A 22992-nucleotide genomic window follows, 5' to 3' on the forward strand; every position below is an offset into this window, starting at 1 on the left:
CTGTAATCACTATTACAGCACAAGGAAGAGGACAAGTGACTGCTTCAGTTGTTTAGAGTCCCTTGCTCAGACATGACAGGGTAGAAACGTTTTCAGGACACAGGGTCACAGGTACTTTCATATTATCCCTAAATCCTTACAAAGCTTTTGTGAGAAATTCAGATATTTTCCATTTGGTTAAACATTCTGGTACTAACAGTTCATTTCAGGCTTATATTTAAAACGGCATTTAAAAACAATGGTACAGATCAAATCTTTTCAACATGAACATTACCAATTGAACTGCTTAAGTGCATGTTTCAGTTCTAAAATAATTTTTTAAAACTCTACGTATTCGAGTGTTTATCATTTTCAGTTAGAAAATACCATAAAAGTTATGGCAGGGTTTCACAGTAAATGTCAAAGAGAGGCTTTTCTGGTGTTTTCTTTTCTGCAGCTTGCTTTAAAATTCTCAGGGGAAAAAAAAATTAGGAATAGCTTGTAGCCTCAACCTTGTCATCCTTTCCCACACTGTCACTGGAACTTCCTTTTAACTGCTGTCTCCCTGAGTGTCTTCCCCCAGCTTCTGGCATTGCTAAGCAGAGCACTGCTCCATCTGCTTGCCTTCCATCCAGGCCACACTTCTCTCATTTCCATTTCTTTGCTGATTATTCTCACATTGCTCTTCTTTTATTTTACGTCTTTTCAAAAGTTATACCTTTGATCCTTTTGTATTACTCTTTCTTTAGCTATCTCATGCCACATTTAAGATTCCTATCATATTTCTGTACAAATCATTATCACTTCTGTACCTTCTAAGCTTGTGCTGTGTTTCTTGCAAGAACCTCAACCTGGATGTTCAAGTGCTACATTAAATACATTCATATTTATCTTGAAATAACTCCTTTTTCACTTTAAGTTGTCCTAACAAAACCAGTATTTCTCTAGGTATTAGGCTAAAGATCTGATTCATCCCCATTCATGTCAAATATCAATTTATTTTCCATGTCTAGTCAATATATTTAGCCCATTTGCAGTATGTCTCATTTTATAAAACTTTAATTCCTTAATCCCTTATTCAATTCTTGACTTCTGCATGTAATATTCAATACTCTCAACTGATTCTGATTCTCCCATTTTCCATTCAGTTGCAGCCTACCTTCTGTTGTAATCTCTGGAAAACACTGCTGTGATGTTACTCTCCTGCTTAAACCCTGTAAACACTGCATCTAATCTGAACCTCTACTGTAGGCAGGAAGAGTTGCAACCTACTCTTTCCACAATCTTTGTCTTCCAGTTGGTTCTCAAGAAGACAATATCACCCTGAAGTAGGTAAGTGGAAATGTTTGTAGGCAACCTAGTTAATAAAAAGATATGACTGTGAGACATGGTGGTGATAGTTAGTGGTGATTCCACATTTTTTGCGTATGCATGTGACTGTCAACACATCACAAAGAATTTTTCTACCTCAAAGGCCAAGAACTCTCCTGTGAAGGAATAATGTGATATAGACAGACTCTCAATTACTCATTCTTTTTCAATTTTTGTTATGTAACTTTCCTCCTCCTCAACTCAGAATGCCCTTTTCATATATTCCCAAATGCTCAAATATCACTTATCCTTCAAGTTCTATAGAAAATGTCACCGGTTTTTGTGATCTCTCCCTGATTCCCCTGATATGAATCTGTTTCACATTGTCATGCCACTTCAGCCTAGTCCTTCCTAGCATCTGTCTTTATCCGGATAAAACAAATTCACTTCTTACTGTAAATGTCATGTAAACAAAGCTCCATCTTTATTTTGGCCAGCATAGGCCTTTGAATGTTAACATTCTTAATATTATAATACATCATACTAACAGTAATATTAAGCATACCCTTAATAGAACAATCAGAGTATATATACTCAGGTTTAGAATTAGTTCTGAAATTCTCCCCTCAGTTCTAGATTACATTTCTCCTAAGCCTAGCCAGCTACATTTAACCTGCCTATTTTTTTCCTTTTGTTTGTTTGTTTAATGTTTGACCCCATTTCCCAGTTAAAGTTATTAGCTATGACTTCTCCTTTACAACTTGCGTACCGGGACACATTATCTCAGAATTTCCTTCTAGTTGAACTCAGACATTAGAACACTTCACCTTAGAGATGCTCACTTAGGAACCCCCGCCGCAGCTCAGATAGTTTTATGGCTGCTGCCTATGCATATTCAGTAAGTGTGGACTGAAAGAAGCAATCCTCAGAGTGAGTGAAGCAAAGGCTGATGTTGTAATCATGACAGGAAACAACAAAAAATGATGGTACAAAGACACAGACCTTAATTTCCACTGTTTGAAATCAACTCTGCCCACAACTGTACTCAAACTCTGTTTCCACACACAGACGTGACAGCATCACTAGGAAAGAAGTGGTGTCAGACTTGAAGTCATAAATGTCAGTCCAGAGGATCAATCACTCAATAATGATCCTTTTTAAAAAATTAACAAATCACATTGCAGCCTTTTTATACAATGACATGACGACTATCAAAATCTTAATAGACATCATGGAGTTCTCTGAAGAGAACATCATTATAAATGGCCTATCACACTCTCGTAGGCACACTCAAGAATTTTTTTTTAAAAAACACAGTTATTTCACATTGACTCAGCGGTATATTGCCTAGTTGCTAATAAAACATCTATCACCATCATCTACAGAAAATTACAAAAGTTTTGCTATGCCAGAGAACGAGATTTAGGAAATCAAATGCTTCCAATACATGGGACACATTCTCAATCACAAAGCAAATAAAAATATATGGATCAGAACATATTTTTTCATTTGAAAGAGATAGCCTAATGCCCTCAGAGAAGCAGGCACTAAATACCGTGCTGCATCATAATTTAATCATAGCAAGCTGCTATTGTAACAAAACAATCCTGTCTAGGCAGAGGGAGATAATGCCAGTCACTTCCCATGACTGGTTCTTCAGCACACAAGATGTCGTACTAGGGCCTTTTATCATTTGCAGGAGAATAGGGAGTGTCTATACCTCTCAGAGAAGAAGGGTGAGGAATAGTGATGACATTCAATATCCACCTTCCAATGCCGATAATTCAAAAGGATGATCCCTTAGGTAAAACCTTCAGTCAATGAACATATTTTAAGTACCTATTATGTGCCAGGCCCTGTTCTTGCGAGTCAGCAGCAGAATACAAATTCCTGTCTTATCGGAGTGTATATGTTTTCACACTAAAATATGAATATAAATGACCTGTGTGCGTACCCACTCCAGACATTGTTCTTTTTATACTGCACAAGCTTCTGTGTCTGAAATAACCCCAAATTTCATCTCTACTTTTTAACACATCCAATTACAAAAATAAGTAACTACAAACAGATCACCAGTAAACAGTTTAGGAAAATGTTGTCTGTTAATGCCACATAACACCATTGAGAACAAATAAGGAGACCCTGGAAGCTGTTCTCTCAAGTAATTAGACACCATTGGATAAGAGGGATAAAAGTAGATATTTTATTTTTATATGTATTATATAAATATATATTTTATTTGAAAGGAGAAGTGACAGAGTTGGAGAGAGACAAATTTCCAATGCACAGGTTCATTCCTCAAATGGACTTAATGGCTAAGGCTGGACCAAGACTATAGCCAGGAGCCTGGGAATCTAATTAAGTCTCCCACATGGGTGGAGGGACAGCAGCATTAGTGGAGTTGGGAAGTGCTCATTTGCCAATAATTAAATGAAAGTATATTTTAAAAGACTATTATCGAAGTTCATTATTTTTTCTTAGGTCAAATGCCTTTGATGAATATCAAACAACAAGAATGTACATGAAGTCAGAGTAGAAAGTTGCATAAATTTTGCTTTACAAATAAGAAACTGACGACACTGACCTAATTTCTCTGTAGACCGTGAAACTGCTTTCATGGACTTGTGTTTGAAATTCACTGAACTAGATAACAAATGTCCCTTTCAACTTCTGATGCCCCAGGTTCTTTTGATAAGTAATTTTTTTTGTCCTGACCATTTTTGCAATGGATATTATTTAAGAACCTGGTTTTATATCTATCCACATTCATTTCAGTTTATGATCTTTGAAACATTAGTGCAAATGATCAACATATTTTAAAACCTTGAATTCTGCTTATCATTCATAGCTTTGTGTCATAAGTAAATATAAACTATTTGATTTTAAATATCCTTACAAGTCACTTGTTGAACTGAAACAAAATTTGAGTGCTACAGACAGTCTGATCCTTCCACTAGTTTTAGTGTAACAGTTCAGTTACAGCATTCCACTAAATACTAACATCTAGATTATATTTCTTTTTTTTAAGATTTATTTTATCTTTATTGCAAAGTCAGATATACATATAAAGGAAAAGAGACAGAGAGGAAGATCTTCCATTCGATAATTCATTCCCCAAGTGACTGCAATAGCCAGAGCTGCGCTGATCTGAAGCCAGGAGCCAGGAGCTCTTCCTGGTCTCCCACATGGGTACAGGAACCCATGACTTTGGGCTGTACTGGACTGCTTTCCAAAGTCACAGCAGGGAGCTGGTTGGGGAAGTTGGGCCTCAGGGATTAAAACCTACATCCATATGGGATCCCAGCGCATTCAAGTCGAGAACTTTAACCACTAGGCCATAGCGCCAGGCCCTAAATCCTATTTCTTTCCCTTATTTGAAAGACAGATTCTTTGTAAAATCTTAGGATTGGATATTAAAGAGCTGCTGGGCCACTCATGCATGCATCCTTTGTATAACAGATTGATCTAGTCATCATCTTAATCGTGTTAAATGTCTATGTTGTTAAGAAATTCCAAATCCCTCCTTCACAATAAACTTCAGGTCCTTTCAACAGCTCTAGTAGAAAATTCCTCTCAATATTGAGATGAAAATTTTAATCTTTCGGCTTTCTCCCACAGGCTGTGCTTCTGCCTCTCAGGGCACCTACAGAACAAGCCATTAATACCATTGCCCTTTAAAGATTTCATGACAGTGATCGTGTTTCTCCAAGTCTTACTTTTTTCCTAGCAAAAAAATTCCCGGTTGCTTTTATGAGGTTTTCATATAACATAGTTTCAAGTCATGTCACAGTATTTCAGACTTCCTCTACTAAATACGCTCCAAGTGACAATTTCTTTTTAAAGGGTAACACCTGTAACTGGGCAAAGTGTTCGATTTGTAGTCCTTTGGGCACAGTAAGATCCTAAGTGACTTCAATCATACTTAGCAAGCAGACACTAAGTGCTAGAGCATCAGGTGCTTCTGACACAGAGTTTACCTGACTCCAAAATCAATCCTGGATCTTGCTTTAACTGACTGTTTTATTTATAAATAAAGTATTTCCAATTTAATTAAAGTCTTAAACACAAATATGTTCTTCCTCATTCTTTATCCCCCAGACTCACTTCATGGTAGTAATCGCTAGTAAACTTTTCATTTTGAAAAATTTTCTAGAAATACATAGCCATAGGACAATCTATCTCCTTTTTGATTCCACATGAATGGGAACATATGCTCTTACCTGACATTTGCATTTGCCTTTGTTGTTTTCTCTACCAAAATATACACACAGTCAACTTGCTATTTTAAATAACTTTCACCATTCTCTGATTATATAGAATTTGTTTCTAGCTTTAAATATTACAAATAATGCTACATAGGCATTTGTGCACCTGCATAAGTGTACCTGTATCATAAGCAGCTGGAAGCTAGATTAGCAGATGTTAAACTTTGCACAGAATTTATTTCAATGGATGTTACCAATGCAAAATTTACAGATACACATGCAAAACTAGGCTGCATTTCAGACATATTAAATCCAACTTACACAATGTACAATCTAAGAATAGCACATAATAAATAATTCTTAAAATAATTTTCAAGTGCCGTGCAGGTTCAGAATCAGTTTTAGAATTTACTCTGATGAAAACACATTAAGTCATATTAGGTTTTCTGACAGTTGTATCAAGCTATTGATTCAGATTGAGATACCTATCAACTAAAACCTCTAAGCTTTTTGGAGGTTAAATTTTAACTGAGCCATATCTGTTTCATTCCCTATCTTTTCAAATGGTTCTGTAATGCCTAGTTCATGCAGTCTAATATTTATATTTACTATATTTCATTGGCAAAGGAAGATCTAATCTATGTTGTAGACTATCCAGACTCTTGTAGAATGGATTATTACTAATATATTTCTTTTCCTATCTTACTTTTAAAGGAAAAAAAATTTAGGAAGTTACTTTTTCCACATTACCACTGAAACACTGGAATGGACAAGGTCAACAGCATTTCACTGACTCTGCCAATTGAGATCTTATCCTTCGTTAGCAGTATACATTAACAAGCCTTCTGAAAGTTTTCTTTAAACACTTCCAACTCAAACTAAGTATATGCTCATATTTTCAACTTTTCAAAAAGATATAACATGTTAACATAAAAGGCTGCTTCCTCTGTACCTTCTTTGAATACAGAATGCTTATCATTCTAGAAATCCTATTATTTACTTACTAACTGGGCAAATACTTGCTGAACACCAAATATTATATGTTGAATTTCTGTATATAGTGGATATACACAGTGAAGAAATAAGAAAAAAAAATCTGTCTTCTTAAACTTTATGCCTGAGTGTGAAATTTATATGATAAAAATGAAACACCTTTGGGCCTCATGTGAGCTAGGAAAAGCCAGGTTGGGTTGACTGTTCTGACTGGTACAAGCAAAAAATTAGAGTGGGTGAGGATTGGTTGGGCTTTGCCACACCATCAGCTGGCAGAGGTTGGCACTGGGAGCTTAACCTGTCAAATTAAACTGCAGAACCATCTGGAAAGTGTATAACCCAAAAGTGAGAGTGGCCTAGAAGGGAAATAGTGGGCACCTCCCTCTTAGGTTAGCACTCCCACTGGATGCTCAAAAACCAGGACAGGGCAGGGGTGGCTAAACAGAAAGGTATCCACCAGCATGTGTGGGGGCTGGATAGTAGGGTTGGATGGGTTGAAGTAGGCTTCAAGCCCACTGACATGTATGAGAGCTGAATGGGATGTGGGACAGATTGAACAAGCCTGCAGTACATACTGGCATGCAGGGGAAGCAGGGTAGGGAGCAGGCCTGGTGGGGGTTATGGGGAGTTACTCCAACTAGGCTGAAGCTCCCACTGGTTTGTGTGGGGGGCCAAGTATAAAGTGGGCAGAATTGGGCTGGACTTCAATACCCATTGGTTCACGTGGAAGATAGGGCTGGAAACAGAACTGACCCAGCAATTGCAACGACCAACATGTGCATAAGCTGATTGGGGCGACGGACGGTGCCCAACACTGTACTGGCAAGCTCACACAAGAATCAGGTTTGGGATCATCTCAGACAAAGTTTCTTTGGAGATCCCTCCAACTGAACTGCTGACCTCAGAACCCCAACCATGAAGAGACTATGTCAGCCAGTAGATTCTGATAGATTTCAGCATGCTTGGAATGGCGAGACTGGCAGCAATTCAGAACTGCTGAACTATCATGACTGCTTGGGGAGGACCCTTGGAGCATGCCCCACATTGGGGATCTGGGATGAGCTGGAGTTTGGGTGGGGCTCCTCTCTTTGTCTCTCCCCTGACCCCAGATACGGGGGATGGGCGGGGATGATATTAGTGTGGAAACAATGGTTTTACCCACTTTCCTGTAGCCCTTGACCCTTTGTGCCATAATCAACTACATAAGATTATTTAAAAAAAAAAAAGAAAGAAAGAAAAAGAAAAAGAAATGAACCATACAAAATAATTTCAGATTGTGACAGACTCTAAAAGAAATAAGCACGGTGTCACAATAGGGCATAGATGGAGGAGTCACTTAGGGAGCTTGGTTCCTGAGAAGATTATATCTGAGCTAAGTCCCCAAAACACGAACATTTCATTTGACTCTAAGGGAATAGAGCACTGGAAAATCACTAAGAGAAAATTCTCTCTAATGGAAAGGGACTTCTGGGGTTCTAGAAACACAAAGGGCCACACACAGAGATTTAATGAGTGAAAAGAAAAATAATACCAGGTGGTATTGCAAATTATTCAAGTTTGATGTGGTCATAAGAAATAATTCACATTTTAATGCAAAAAGGTAAGAGAAAAGATGACAGTTAAACGACTTTAAGGAAAGCTTTCTCTCAGACAGACATCTTTGAAATTTTACTTTGGCTTTCACAGAGAGTATGGATTATGGAGAGATTACGTAAAATCATGGAATCCATAAAAATTGCTATTTCCACAGTCAATGAAAAAGATAGATATATTAACAGTAAACAAGATTTGAAGCAGAGCAGCCACGACTCAAAATGGGATGCCGATGTTGCAGCCAGTGGCCTGATAGTGCTGCATCATCACATAAGCCTTATGAGTCCCATCTTTGGAAAAGAGATTTTCTCTGAAGAGAAAAATTTCAAAGTCATATTCATATACAAGGTATTTTAAACTATGGAATGTACTAAACTAACTAATGAAGATATTACAGAGTCCCTGAGCAGCATTTTAAAAATCTGATTATGAACAAACATACATTTATTAATAGAAAGATTAAATATTTAAGAAGGTCATTACTCTAAATTACCAAACACTCAAAACATCTTAGCATTATTGAGGAAAATTCTGACATACTTTCATGATACTTAATGTAAAGATTCAAGAATAACCAAAAGTTAAAGAAAATAATAATCTGGGCAACTTCATACAAGTAATATGAGTACTGTGTTATAGTAAATATCAAAAAGTTGTTGGGACCCTGAGAATCTGATAGGTTAATAAATGCCTTAGATTAAAACAAAACATAACAAAAAATTGCACCTCAAGCATCATAAAGGTTTTGTAATCTCATTGTGAAGATAGAGAAATAGATTCCCAGCATAGAATGTAGGATGATAGAGAGATGGACTCTTTGCTCCAGCAACAAGCACAGAGGGGCTCCTCCCCACCATCTGGAGATGGTCTCAGAGGCTCTGAGAACAAAGAACCAGCTTTGTGAAGGATGTCAGTGTTGGGTTATATAGCTCCGATCCAATCAAAACCATCACTTCGCAGTGCCTCTTTTAGGCCAATTATGAGAGCCTTCTATTATCTAGCCTATGAAACACATAAACAATCAGACCTCAACAGTTCCCTCCTTCAGAGACCCCTCCCAGCTGCTAAGAGCTTTCTCTGTATCTTTCAATGAACTACATATTCTTCTCTGGCTGTGCTCTTAATTCTTCTTCGTCACAAGACAGAAAATCCAGCAACTAGAACAATGTAACAGTATTTCTGCATAGGAGTTGTAACATAAACAGCTGAAAAAAACTGGCAGCAAGAAAAATCCACACAATAAAAACTTTGGGAACTTTCATACTCTGAACCATGTTTCAATGTGCTTATTAACCTATGCTAACATGTGGTGCAACACTAAATGCAACTACACAATTGATATCTATCATATATATGTGCAAGTATATTAGAGAAAATATCACATGTGCATGTAAGTATAGTATACGTGTGTTATCAGAATATATTTACATGTGTTTAAAAACAATAATGAATTGAAAACATCTATAGATGTGGACATGCATCTCAAGTTTGTGTTGCATGCATGTAACAATGGTAGCACTTCAGATTAATGGGAAAAGAGTCAACTATTTAATTAAATGATGATGGCCCAAATTTTTTAATCTTTAAAATTTTTAAGGTTGTCATTTATTTTTACTGGAAAGGCAGATTTACAGAGAGAAAGAGAAACAGAGAAAAAGATTTTCCACCCATTCATTCACTTCCCACATGACAACAACAGCCAGAGCTAAGCAAATCCAAAGCCAGTAATTAGGAGCTTCTTCCAGGTTTCCCATGTGGTACAGGGTCCAGAGGCTTTGTGCCTTCCTCTAATGCTTTCCCAAGCCCTAAATGGGAGCTGGAGGGGAAGTGGAGCAGTCGGGACATGAATTGTTACCCATATAGGATCCCAGTATTTGAAGGGAGAACATAAATCAACTGAGCCACTGTGCTGGGCTCCATTTCTTTTTTAATTTTTTTTAAATTTAAAAAAAATTTTTTAAAGATTTACTTATTTGTATTTAAAAGGCAGATTTTACAGACATAGGAGAGACATTGTGATCTTCCATCTGCTCGTTCACATCCCAAATGATTACAATGGCTAGAGCTCAGCTGATCTGAACTGAAACCAGGAGCCAGAAACTTCTTTCTTCAAGTTCTCCTACATGAGCAGGAAGCTAAGGTCTTGGACCATCCTTTGCTGCCTTCTCAGGTCATAAGCAGAGAAATGATCAGAAGCAGAGCAGCTGCGACCCAAACCAGTGCTCCTAGGGGATGCCAGTGCCACAGGCAGAGAGGGTAACTGCTGTGCCACCATGCCAACCTCGATGCACAATCAGTTCTATAAAAAGTTTTTCTACTTCATGGTAGACATAAAAATGAATCTAGGGAGGAATCAAGATTTAAATAATGAGTAACAATAGTTCAGTCCTTTAAAATATATGAATGATATGACATTTTTATTGGCAGAATCTGTTAAGGCAGAAAATCACAAATCAGCACAATGTGTAAATATTTATTAAAGAAATTAAAGAGGAATCATGTTTACCTAAAAATTGTTAAATATTTCTATGATTAAAATTATTAACAGGGAGCTAAAACAATCTGGGAAAAAGGAAGGTCTCTTCAACAGATGCGGATGGGTCAACTGGCTAATAACATGTAGAAACAAGAAGCAAGACCTATCCCTTGCACCATACACAAAGATCAAATCTAAATGGATAAAAGATCTAAACCTACACCCAGAGATCATCAAACTTTTGGAAGAAAAAGTTGGACATACTGTGCAAGACATAGGAATGGACAAAAACTTCTTAGAAAAAAACACCAAAAGCAAAAGAAGTCAAGACCAAAATAAACAAATGGGACTACAGTAAACTAAGAAGTTTCTGCACAGCAAAGGGAACAATCAACAAAATAAATAAGAAACTAACAGAATGGGAGAAGATTTTTGCACACTACACAGAAGACCAAGGGCTAATTTCCAGAATATACAGAGAGCTCCAGAACAACAATAACATCAAAACAAACAAACCAGTCAAGAAATGGGCACAGGAAATGGCCCATTTTTACAAAGGAGTAAAATGGCCCATATATTACAAAGGAGTAAATTCAAATAGCTAACAAACACATGGAAAAAATGCTCAAGCTCTCTGGCAATAAGGGAAATTAAAATAACACAATACTGAGGTCCCACCCAATGCCTGAAAGAATCGCCCACATACAGAAAACTACCAACAACACCTGCTGGTGGGAATGCAGACTAGTGCAGCCACTACGGAAGTCAGTATGGAGAACACTTAGGCAATTAAACGTTCACCTACCATACAACCCAGCAATACCACTTCTAGGAATATATCCAAAAGACTTTTTATACAACAAATGTATAAAATGTTTATTGCATCCCAATGTTTATTGCAGCATAATCAACAATCGCAAGAACTTGGAAGCAATCTAAATGCCCACCAACAGAGGACTGGATAAAGAAACTGTGGTTCATCTACACTATGGAATACTACCAAGCAATTTAAAAAAATGAAATGCATTACTTTGTGGCCAAATGGGCCAACTAGAGACCATAATGCTAAGGGAAATGGGCCAATCCCAAAAGGTTAGATATCATATCTATGCTCTAATATAACATAATATGATGTCAAATCTAGAGATATCATATGTGAATCTTACTCTACGTTAATCAGTGTTACTTGCTTGTACCTAATGTAACAAGAACTTGAGATGTAATTCATTAATTAACTATCCACAAGAGGTAGATTCTTTATAACCACCTGTGATTGTCAGTGTCCACATATAACTGTTACTGGTATAAACAACCAAGACCTAATCCTCATTGTAACTATACTAGAGCCCCAGGATACAAGAATTTATATACAACAAAAAGTTATTCTTCTACATGGCTGGGAGAGATACTCCAGTGGACGCATGATGGACTTGGGAAAATTCACGATGGACACACGTTATGATTCTAGAGAGGAGAACAAGGGGGGGGAGGGGAGAGTCCACTACCAACTAAATTGTATCAAAAAATAACAAAACTACAAAGAAAGAAGCAGCCAAAAAAATTAAAGAATATTATTAGAAATCTTAAAAAAATACGTACACACTTACATCAAATTAGCAAAACACATAAAGGAATAAAAGAAAACCAAATAGTTAATAAACATTTAAAATTACTACATTAGTAGTGAAAACAGACGAATCAACACTAATAAAATACACTTACTTTTTTTCAGATTAAAAAGACTATTTAAAATATGACAGGTAGAGGCAGGTATTTAATCTAAGAATTGTGATGCTCTCCTGCTGTATCAGATGCCTGGATCTGATATATATCTCTGGCTCATAAATACAGCCTCCTTATGCGGCAATGATGATGGCTCAAGTAACCGGGCTCCTTCACACACCCAGGATGGACTATCAGCTCTTGGCCTCCACCTTAGCCATCCCAATCATTGCAGGCATTTGGAAACAGAACCAGAAGGTAGCTCATTTTCTTTTCTCTGATCCTCCTTCTGCTACTCTCCCTCCTGCACGCCTCCCTCCCTTCATTCCTCTCAAATACATGCCTAATGTTGTTTTATTAAAAGGCACCGAACAAACATTACTCATGATGTGTAGTGATGAGAACTCTCACAAAGAGTTGAAGAGAGTATACCTGATTTGGCTACTTGGGTTAACTGTCAGCAATGTTTGGTTCCCTCTGGAGTCTAGAGGGAAACTGACATCCGCCGGATCTCACCTGCAGTCCTTCTATGTTCCACTTCTCCAACCAGCTCTCTCTTGGTAATCAACAAGAACTCAATACAAACGATCTCCCTCGCTACTTCCTCAGTTCACTGAGATGAAATTGTCAGCAAGGCTAATCAAGATTTCAACACATGCTTTACTTTTAGTAGGATAAGAATATGGGCAGAGGTCCAGGGATTTAAACTTCCTAATTATTGTTATATTTCACATCCTCACAACGTTTGTGGTCTGTATTCAGAAATAAATATCCATATGATTTCCCATTTCTTCTGAGACAAGGGTTTTAAAGATTACCCATTCGTGTATTCTCATTCATGGTTGCCAGGCTACCAGTCATCTAGAAATAACTTCCTAGAAATGTGTTGCTCTTCAGATTTAAAGAATCTCACAGATTGCTGACCAGAAAAATTTCTTGCCTTTTTAAAAAATTCATATTTTCTTTTGATAAAAATTAAAAGCCATTCCTTCCAGGTTTTCAAATGTCAAGATAAATATCTAAAAATAAATCAAATAAACCAGACAACGTACTTCTTTTCCATGAGACTCTAAATTAGTCTTTAAGGAACCCCATCCTTTTCCTACCCTGCAACCTTTTTATAGAATCGCCACTGCCATATGAATAGGATATGCAGTGTGTCCTTGGAAGTGATAAGAACTACCCCATCAATAAAGTATGAAACAAAACCTTATACATGCCTCCTATTTGATGAAAATAAGTCTAGTGATTAGGGAGTATAAACATTTTCCTAAGCTACATTATCTAGTACTATCTCAATACTATGCACAATAGTCAGGATTTGAGATCAAGTAAGTGTTGAGTAGTAGATAAATGAATAAAGACAACACAGTATGTAGACATAGTGGAATATTAATCTGCCATAATAAAGAAGGAAAACCTGTCATTGTAGCGAAAGAGATACTACTAGAGGACATTATGTTAGGTGAAACAAGCCAGACACACAAAGACAAATACCTTATGTTTTATTTCATATATGAGAGTTTAAAAACATTCAGATGAACATAAAATAGTAATTACTAGAGGATATTAACATTAGGAGAAATGAGAAGGAGGAGGTCAAGAGGAGGCAGGACAAACGATACCACCTTAGAAACAAAAGAAGTACGAAGCATTATGTACTAACGTGGGAAAATGCTCATTCATAGTAAATTATTATGTACTTTCTGAACAAAGAGAAGAAAAGAGTTCAAAGGCACCAATGATAAAGAAGTGACAAAGAGAGGAAAATGATATTTATCTAGCTTAAATCAGAATATGATATATATATATATGTATCTATATATGCACTATAAATGCTTCATGGTTTCTCATAAATATAATTATTTTTAATAAAAAATTGTTTGAGGAATGAGTTAATGCTAACTTACCTGATCTAATTTTCACATACTGAACACATGTTAATTATCACATGAATCAAATAAATATGTCTAGCAAAACCATTAAAGTCAATAATCCAGAATCAAAATTGAAAATAAATTTTTACTATCTCAATCTAGAAATTTTCACACATTATTACTAGATAGGAAATGCTTATCTATTTAAAAGTTTAAAAAATTGCAAAGTAACAGTTCACATCATTTCAGGTTTAAAGACATGGGCACACATTTTCTAGGCCTGTTTTAAAGGTTTTATTAACATTCTGTTTTGCCTTTTGATTTAGTCACTTGTTTATGAAAAAATGCTCAAATAATATTTAGTTTCTCTGTTACACACTTTGCTTCTCTGTTTTTTTAAAAAAATGACTTAACCAGATAATATCATTTCTGTTACAATATTCTAGGACGTGCAAAATAATGAATACTTTCCTGTTTGGTGGTTTTACAAAACTAGGCCTCTTTTTTATTTATCTTCAGCAAATAAGAAAAGAAGTTAATTAGATCAATGCATGGAACTGTTTGATTATTAGAATTTAAGCTGTCCATTTCCAATTACAACTATACGTACTCAGACTATTAGGAGATGCTTACTTCAGACTAATATCGTATGTCTCAGCTCTGTCTAAAAGATCTGCAATAATTTCTTAATTAAGAGGTAAAAAATCTATGCTGAGTACTAATTCAGTCCTTTGTGTTTATAAAAGGACTGTATGAAAGTATGAACAAATGTGTCTTTTTTATGGGCAGAACAAAAACTTTCTTATCATACCTGTGGACACAAGGTTTCCAGGTGACCAGCTGCAATTTTGACGATTTTAATTCCATCTTCATTTGTTGACATGGAACAAGCAAGATTTGCCACCTTAAATGGAACCAAAAAAAATTGTTTTATACCTTAAAAATAATGTTGAAGCATTGGTTACCCTGAACAAGGACACACACATATTAACCAAAAATATCAGTGACACACTTCATTCTCATTAATGCCACTCATGATTGTTGGTGCAAACAATGACTAAGATCCACAGAGAACTTTTTCTATGACAAAAGTCCATGTGACCCATTATAAGAAATGATTTTTATGTAGCTAGAGTAGTTTTATTTCTATATTGATTGCTACAAGGTTGTTGGGATCTCATATTACTGTGGTTTGTTCGTAATTGGTTTATTATGTCCCTGAGGTCTTTCACACATACTTAACTTGCATTAAGCATGAGTGTTATGTTTATTTAAGTTTTGTTCATCATCAAATGAATTTTGAAACTGGACAAACACAAAGTGATTCAATCATTTTTATGGACAGCATTTCACACTGTAATCATGGATCAGAGGCAAGAAATTATGATACTTTTGAAACAAAATTTTCTTCCAATGCAATGCATATTCTTGTAAATAATTATGATGATGTCATTATCTGAGACTAATAATTACAAATAATTTACACCATGGAAGAGCCTGGAGAAAGAGCATGGGATTCCTTTTCCTTTGTCTGCACCTTACTTTTGCTCAACATTCTTCTGCCAATGCAGTGAGGGTTTACGCACAAAGGTGATGTTTTCTTTGATTGACAAAGCATATCATTGTGTTCTTTATGGCAAGTAGATAGTTTTTCTAATTTCTTTTAATATATTTTATACGATATGTGTCACCTTATTCAGTTTACTGCTCAAACTCAAAATAAATCCAGTTGCAGAAAAATCGCATATTAGCCACTTACAGAGTAAATATATATATTTGATTCATATATTGATTTATATTCTTTGCTTTTCTAAAGCATTACTTTTATTATAGCAAGAGTGAAGCAAACCCTTGATTTGCATTAATATATAATGAAATATCAGGTATACATTATTTAACTATGGAAGGCATTGTTCATTTTATTAATGTACATAGAAATGCTTACTTGAAAAGGTCTTTTGTTGGCTTGAAGGTCACAATATCTCAACTTTCATATTTGACACATAATTAGCACATTTGTGAATTATTTGAAAAGGGCAATAGTTTGTTCCTCTCTCCCCTCAAACCCACGTTCTGAAAGTGAAACTCAACAGTCTAATTGTTCTCCTATGTACATTACTTTGCACTGCACTTATAGAAAATATACATCTGTAAATGGAAGACTGTTTAATATGAAAAATAGAAATTGTTGACTCATTTATCTGTTTGGAAGAACACTGTTTGAGTCAATGCCTAAACATTACAGAAAATTGCTATATGTAGATACTCTTAAAAATCCTTTTTAAAATTTCCTTTTTTTGTTTTTATTTTTTAAAAATAGATAATCTTGCACTTGACATTTGCTGGTTAATATGTTTGTTTCAAGCCAATTAAATGCCATTGCCTGAAATCATCCTAAAATGGGTTATGTTTACATTGACAGAGTTAATTTCTCAAAACCCCCAAGTGAAAATGTAACAGAAAGTGTACTTTCATTTGCACTAACGCTCACACTAACATTCTGCTTTAATTAAAGATCCAATACTTGTTTAAAATTCTTATCAGAAATTATTACTGTTTCAGCACATCTGAAGTTTTGGTGCTATTTTGTACAAAGTTGAATTTGTATATGACAGGTATTTTTAGTGATAAACTAGGAAAGCTAAGTGATAGAAATAAAATCTCTACAATTTATCTAATTTGAGTAATTTTTTACCTATTTTACAAAGTCACATTTAACAAAAATTATTCTTAAGTTCTTTTTAAGGCATTAAAAGTATGTCACCAACCACACTATAACAGTCGTTCCACACGGGTCAAATAAAAATTTGTGTGTAAGTGAGATATTTAATAAAATAGTTTAAGATTTTTGAATTTTTTGATTTTCTTTGTGTATTTATATTTGACAATTGTCTTAGTTTTTCATTACTACAATGAGAATCCTTTAATTGATATTGAAATGAAGCAAACTATCATATAAAAGAAGCTAATTTAGAGCCTGGAGGTTTAAAGTTCAAAAAGCATGACACAGAGAGAGAGAGAGAAGGAATCTTCCATTCACTGACACATGTAAAACGTCCACAAAGGCTGTAGCCTGGCTGTGTTAAAGTCAGGAGGCTCCTCCAAGTCTCCCACATGGGGGCAGCTCTTGATGTTACTGAAAGTAGACTCAAATTTTCTCTCAACATCTGCGTTGAGAACTCCATTCTCACCACACCTTCTGTCCTCGAAGATGTCACATAATAATCTTTTTTCAACTTGGTTCTTCAGTAGAAAACAAAAGATTTTGCTTTGTTCGTTTGCTATGATGTGTTTTTGGAGTCAGCATCATGGCTAAGGGGCTTAAGCTGCCAACTGTGATGCCCGTGATGCAGCTGTTCCATTTTATTTTCTTTTTTATGACACATCTTATTTTTATTTTAATAGCAGAGCTAAAGAGATGATTTTTAGAGGGATCTTTCATCTAATGGTTGACTTCCCAAATGGCTACAGCAGCCAGGGCAAAATTATGCTGATTTGAAGCCAGGAGTCAGGTACTTCCTCTGGGTTTCCCATATGGGTTCAGGGGCACAAGGACTTGAGTCATCCTCCATTTCCCAGGTCACCAGCAGGGAGCTGTCTTGAAAGTGGAGAGTCAGGACAGAAACTGGCACCTACATGGGATGGCAGCACCATAGAGGCAAGACTGAACCTACTGCATCATGGTGCCTGCCCCCACAACTCCATTTTCATTCAAGCTCCTTGCAAGTGTGCTTGGAAAAGCAGTGGAAGATGACTACATGCTGGGGCACCTGACACCAAGATGGCAGCCTTATGCCAAGCACCTGGTTTCAGTCTGGTTCAGTTGTAGGCATTGTGGCCACTTGAGGAATGAATCAGCAGATAGGAGATGTTTGCTCTCTGTAATTCTGCCTTTCAAACAAATAAATAAATGTGTGTGTGTGTGTGTGTGTGTGTGTGTGTGAGAGAGAGAGAGAGAGAGAGAAAGGAAGGACGGATGGAATGGAGGAAGGAAGAAAGGAAGGACAAAAAATTAGTGACAACAAATCCTGGCAGAACAATTCCTGAAAAGAATCAATTCTCCTCTTTCAATTCTGTATGCCTCTTAGATTCCTCTTAAAATATTCCTTTTATGGTATTTCATGGACTTTGGGTCCTCCTTTCTATTTTTCATAGAAAACAGTATTCTTTCTACCGTAACCCAATTTTTGGGTGAGAAAGTCCCTTCTCTGAAAACTAGTAGTTTTAGAGCCCTGCGAGCTAGGCTAGCTGTGTTTGTCACTCTCCATCTATGTCAGGAAGATAGCCTTACATAACCCTAAACAGTGACTCCTTGTATTACAAAAGATTTCCATAAAATGGCTATTAGGGGATATAAAATTTTCTTAGTGTCCTTTAAATAAATCTAACATTTGTAGGCTAAGTCTACTTTTCATCATTACTTCGTTCTTATCTAATAAATATGATCTATTTTTAAAGTAGGGATGCAGTATTTTAATGTTCTAATATCAAGTCTTATCTGAAATCCCAAGAACACTAGGAGTCCTTAGTCATCATAGACAACGGAAATGAAATCATTTTTATGAATGAGCATACTATTTGGACAATTGCTTATCACACATCATTAAGTCTGCTGCTAAGAAGTTCTCACAGAAGTATTTACCTGTATTTCTCAATAACATGAAGCAAACTTTGCTATTTGGTTAGATTTCCACTATGAATTATTCACTGTTTAATATAATTCACATAGCTAATTGTTAACATTATGCTGCCACATATGCCAGTTCTCAGTGTGGAAAAAGGGTCTCTGTCTTATTTTTGTGTGATTTTTCTCTCTGACAAAGGGCCCTGAAACCCTTACGTACACAATTCTATTGTGAGAATTTGCTGTTTTGTGGGCAGCCTATTCCATTGCAGAATTTTCCAAAGTTATGGAATTATATAGTTACAAAGTTCTGCTTTCTATTCAGGTAAAACCTTTCAAAAACTTTCTCACAGTAGATCATAGAACCCATGTCAAACATCTTCTACAACAAAAATAAAGATGGCTTCATAGAAACTCAGAATCAACACTCCTCACACTATTGAAATAAAAGATGTTGACAACAAAAATATCATTGGTAAAAAGCTACTAAAATAAAAGACCTAGTTTTTCTCTGCCAAGATATACTGATATAAACGTGTAGAGGGGTTAGAAGAGGGAGGGGTAAAGAAACATAATTTTGTTACTTAAATGATCTTAGTTGACTTGGAAATACGCCTGCCTCCCACAACATACACAAAACTAGGACTTTGGTTGATGTCCATTTGCCTGGACAGACTCTTTCTTGAAGATCAGTGCAATGAGGCTGATGTCCACCCAAGTATGACCTGAATACACGTAAGAAGTAATGAAGTCATATAAAAGATTTCCCAATTTAAACTGCTATTTGAGAAGTAGAAAAAAAAACTTCTAAAAAATTAGAATATCAAGTAAAAAAAAATTAAATAAGAAAAATGCCTGGCCTTCTTGGTAGAATCATCCCTTCAGCTCACAACAGTCTAATTTCTTTTTGGAATATTTCACTCTCTCCCTCTAACCCAGTAGTGTAAAATCTTGGTAATAGTATCAGTCAGAATTGCCCATCCTCCCACAAGTCCAGATTGCATATTCATCAGTGCCCACTGCCTATGATCCTAAAGCTATCCTCTTTTCTCTCCAGTCTCTATAACCTTGTCTTTCATTTTTCCTTTTTCTTTAACATACATGATATTGCTTAGCTGGTTTTAATTTAAAATCACACCATCTTTATGAGGCAGAGGTTGGATTTTACAATGAAATGAGTCTTATATTTTGTCATCTTTATCTTCCAATAAAAGGGTTGTCATATGAATACTAAATGTTAATCTCTTATTTATAATCAGTTTTTAATTGTAAATTGTTGATATATTTTTCTTTATTCCATTTAAAGATTCTTAACATGCAATACTTGAATGTTTTAATGGGCATGGTATAATATTTCAACACTTGTGAATAACATGAAATGATGAAATCAAGCAACAGTATTCCCATTACCCCAACCCCTTGGCTTCCTGGAGCTACCTGCACCTCTCATCCAGTTCTTTATACAATACATAATATATTATCATGATTTAGAGTCACCCCACTGTGCTATTGAACACTGGAATATATTATTTCCAACAGGGCTCTGGTGTCGGTCATCCAACTTTCTTCTCTTTGCCCTTCCTTTACCATTTTCACTCCTAGCTAATCATTGCTCTCAATTCAGATCACCATTTTTTTCTACCTTGAGCTGCATATTGCACTGAAGTCTCTCTTCTTCTTTAAGTAAGTAAAAATATTTTTCTCTTCCATGCAACCAGTACTGAAGCAAAAGCATATACATGGAAATGCACTAATCTCAGGAGGTTACTTCCAGCTAAACAAAACCTGGTAATCCAGAACCATTTCTGTAGAAGGCGCCTATGAACTAAATGCATGCCATGGATTCAGTCAATCTGAATGAATGTCCCAGTACTGGTTACAAATTCAAGAAATGAATTTGTTTGTGCACATAGAGGTAAATATGCTTGTTCTTGTCGTCCTTTGGCTATCTAATATTTCCGTGTCTGTTAGGACATCTTACATAACAAATTAAAAAGCAAATCCAATTCTTGAAATAAAAATCATTTTTAGGTTTCTATTTCTACAACTGTTTCCCTCTGAAAACTACCCCACATATTACCTTCTGAATAATGGCAAAGTGTCCAAGACTGGATCAAATATGAACTCTTCTACAAACTATTCACAGATACTCAAAATTATAATTCATACCTCCATCTTACAAACTCTCACCCTCACAGCACACCTTTATTTTCCATTATGAACCAGAAAGCTACTCAGTGGTAAAGACAATAGCTTTTTCATATATATATATGATATATATATATACACACATATATATATACATATACATATATATTAAGCAAAGTAGCCCCCAAATAGAATTCATTCTATATAATTCAATAATTTTTTATCTATTAAAACTGATTCACTGTGAATACAAATATTTTCTATTCTACAAAACTGACATGTGCAATGGATTATAATTTTTAGATTCTTGAATACAATAGAATTTGTTTATTGGACGCGGACTTTTTCTTCTAACATTTCCTTAATAGCATAAGCACAAGGTAAGCACAATTGCTTAGGTTATAGAGCATAAATTTCTGATAAAGAAACTCCTAAAATTTTAAATTAGATTTCCCTGACTTGCTTTCCATTTGGCTGCATATGCACATGGAGAACATCAGTATCTGACAGGTTTGTAGTAAAAACACAAGTGAACATAGGAAACCTTGGGGAAGAATGCAATAATAAACGAGCAGGAATGGATTATTTTTAACTTGGCATTTGCAAATGATACCTGGGCTTCTTTCTGAATTTACAAAAACTAAAACTTGTTTAGTAGCAGATAGAAGGAGGATTATGCCCCATATGCACACTAACAAGTAACAAAACCAAAGACGCCAGACACAGTAAGTGACTCACATTATTTCAGTGAGGAGGGTAGCTTGGGGCTGGGAGAAAGTGAGAGAAGACTGAGGAAGTGAGAGGGGGAGAGAGGGCACAGATATTAATCTTGAATTTGCTAGGTCATAAACAGTAATTAGATGTGATTATTTGGAGCAAATATTATTAAAGGTGTATCTAACATACCAATATTTGTAGGGAAGATAGACGAAGGTGCATTTACAGTGAGCCTTAGGAAAAATGACTAGAGGTACAGGTTACCAGCAATACCACTGAGATTGGGAAAAGAAATTTCAGGAGAGTGGTATGACACCTGAGACCAAGGTGCTTGAATAGAGAGAATCTGTATCCACTTGAAGCACAGAAAATTTTCAGAAAAGGGAAAAAACCATGTTTCCAGAAAAAGTTTAAGGAAACTTTCAATAAAGAAGTGTCAAGGATTAACAACAGCACCAAGACTTGCAAAAGCAGCAAAGAGAAAAAGACCACCACTCCATAAAATACTACAACTGACAAGACTGAGGAAAACTTCAGTAAAAAATCATGAAAAGAGCACACAGATGTTAGGTGGCCAGAGCACATGCTCCAGCATAACCATATGCAGTCCCTTTCATGTCCCAGAACTCTCGGACTGCTGCTGTTGCTGCTACAACTCATGAGTAACAAACTCTCACCTGAGCTCTCTGGGTAGGCCTTTCTGCATTCCTCTGCTTTCGGATGCCATCAGTCTATACCCCAGTGTAACTGCAACTGATGCTGTGAGACCTGACTGAAAATACACCGTATCCCTGCAGCTCTGGGACTGTGACTACTGGGACTTGACTTTTCAGAGTCACCAGAACACATCCTATGGACCTAGGGAAAAGTCTCCTTGCCTTGCACCACCCCCATCCATACCTAGCCATGTGCAATCCTCAACATCATTATTCACACCTTCAAGAGAGTGAGAAAAAAAACCTCTCAAAATATTCCAGTGCTGGGACATGGGCTGTTAGAATTGTAAGCACCAGCACTGGTCACGCCACGTAGCAGGACTAAGAGAAGGTTAGCTCCACTCACACAGCCTGAAGACCATAGTTTCACAAGCCTAGCATTGCTCAGACCTGCTGGGAAGGACTCTATGTCCCACAGCATGAAAAACAGCTACACCCATTGCAAAAATAGTTTGATTGACACTCAACTCTCTTCAGACTAAAAAAGCTACAGAAACTATATCATTAATGAACACAAATGCAAAGATTCTCAACAAAACACAAACAAAGCAAATCTAATGCCATATCAAAATGATCATGCATCACATTCAGTGGGATTTATCCTAGACATACAATGGAGGCTCAAGACTTG

General features: G+C 36.1%; 1 protein-coding gene across 1 annotated transcript in view; it reads right to left on the reverse strand.

Annotated features, from left to right (window-relative positions):
• Positions 1 to 22992, reverse strand: part of CTNNA3 (catenin alpha 3) — a 1082048-nt gene that overhangs the window by 415375 nt on the left and 643681 nt on the right. The window contains exon 10 of the mRNA XM_040975830.1: positions 14968 to 15060. Coding sequence (XP_040831764.1) covers positions 14968 to 15060 — 93 coding nt within the window. The remainder of the gene's footprint in view (positions 1 to 14967; positions 15061 to 22992) is intronic.

The sequence above is a fragment of the Ochotona curzoniae genome, unplaced genomic scaffold, assembly GCF_017591425.1.
Source record: "Ochotona curzoniae isolate NIBS_2020 unplaced genomic scaffold, NIBS_Ocur_1.0 contig_2692, whole genome shotgun sequence".
Taxonomy (NCBI): Eukaryota; Metazoa; Chordata; class Mammalia; order Lagomorpha; family Ochotonidae; genus Ochotona; species Ochotona curzoniae.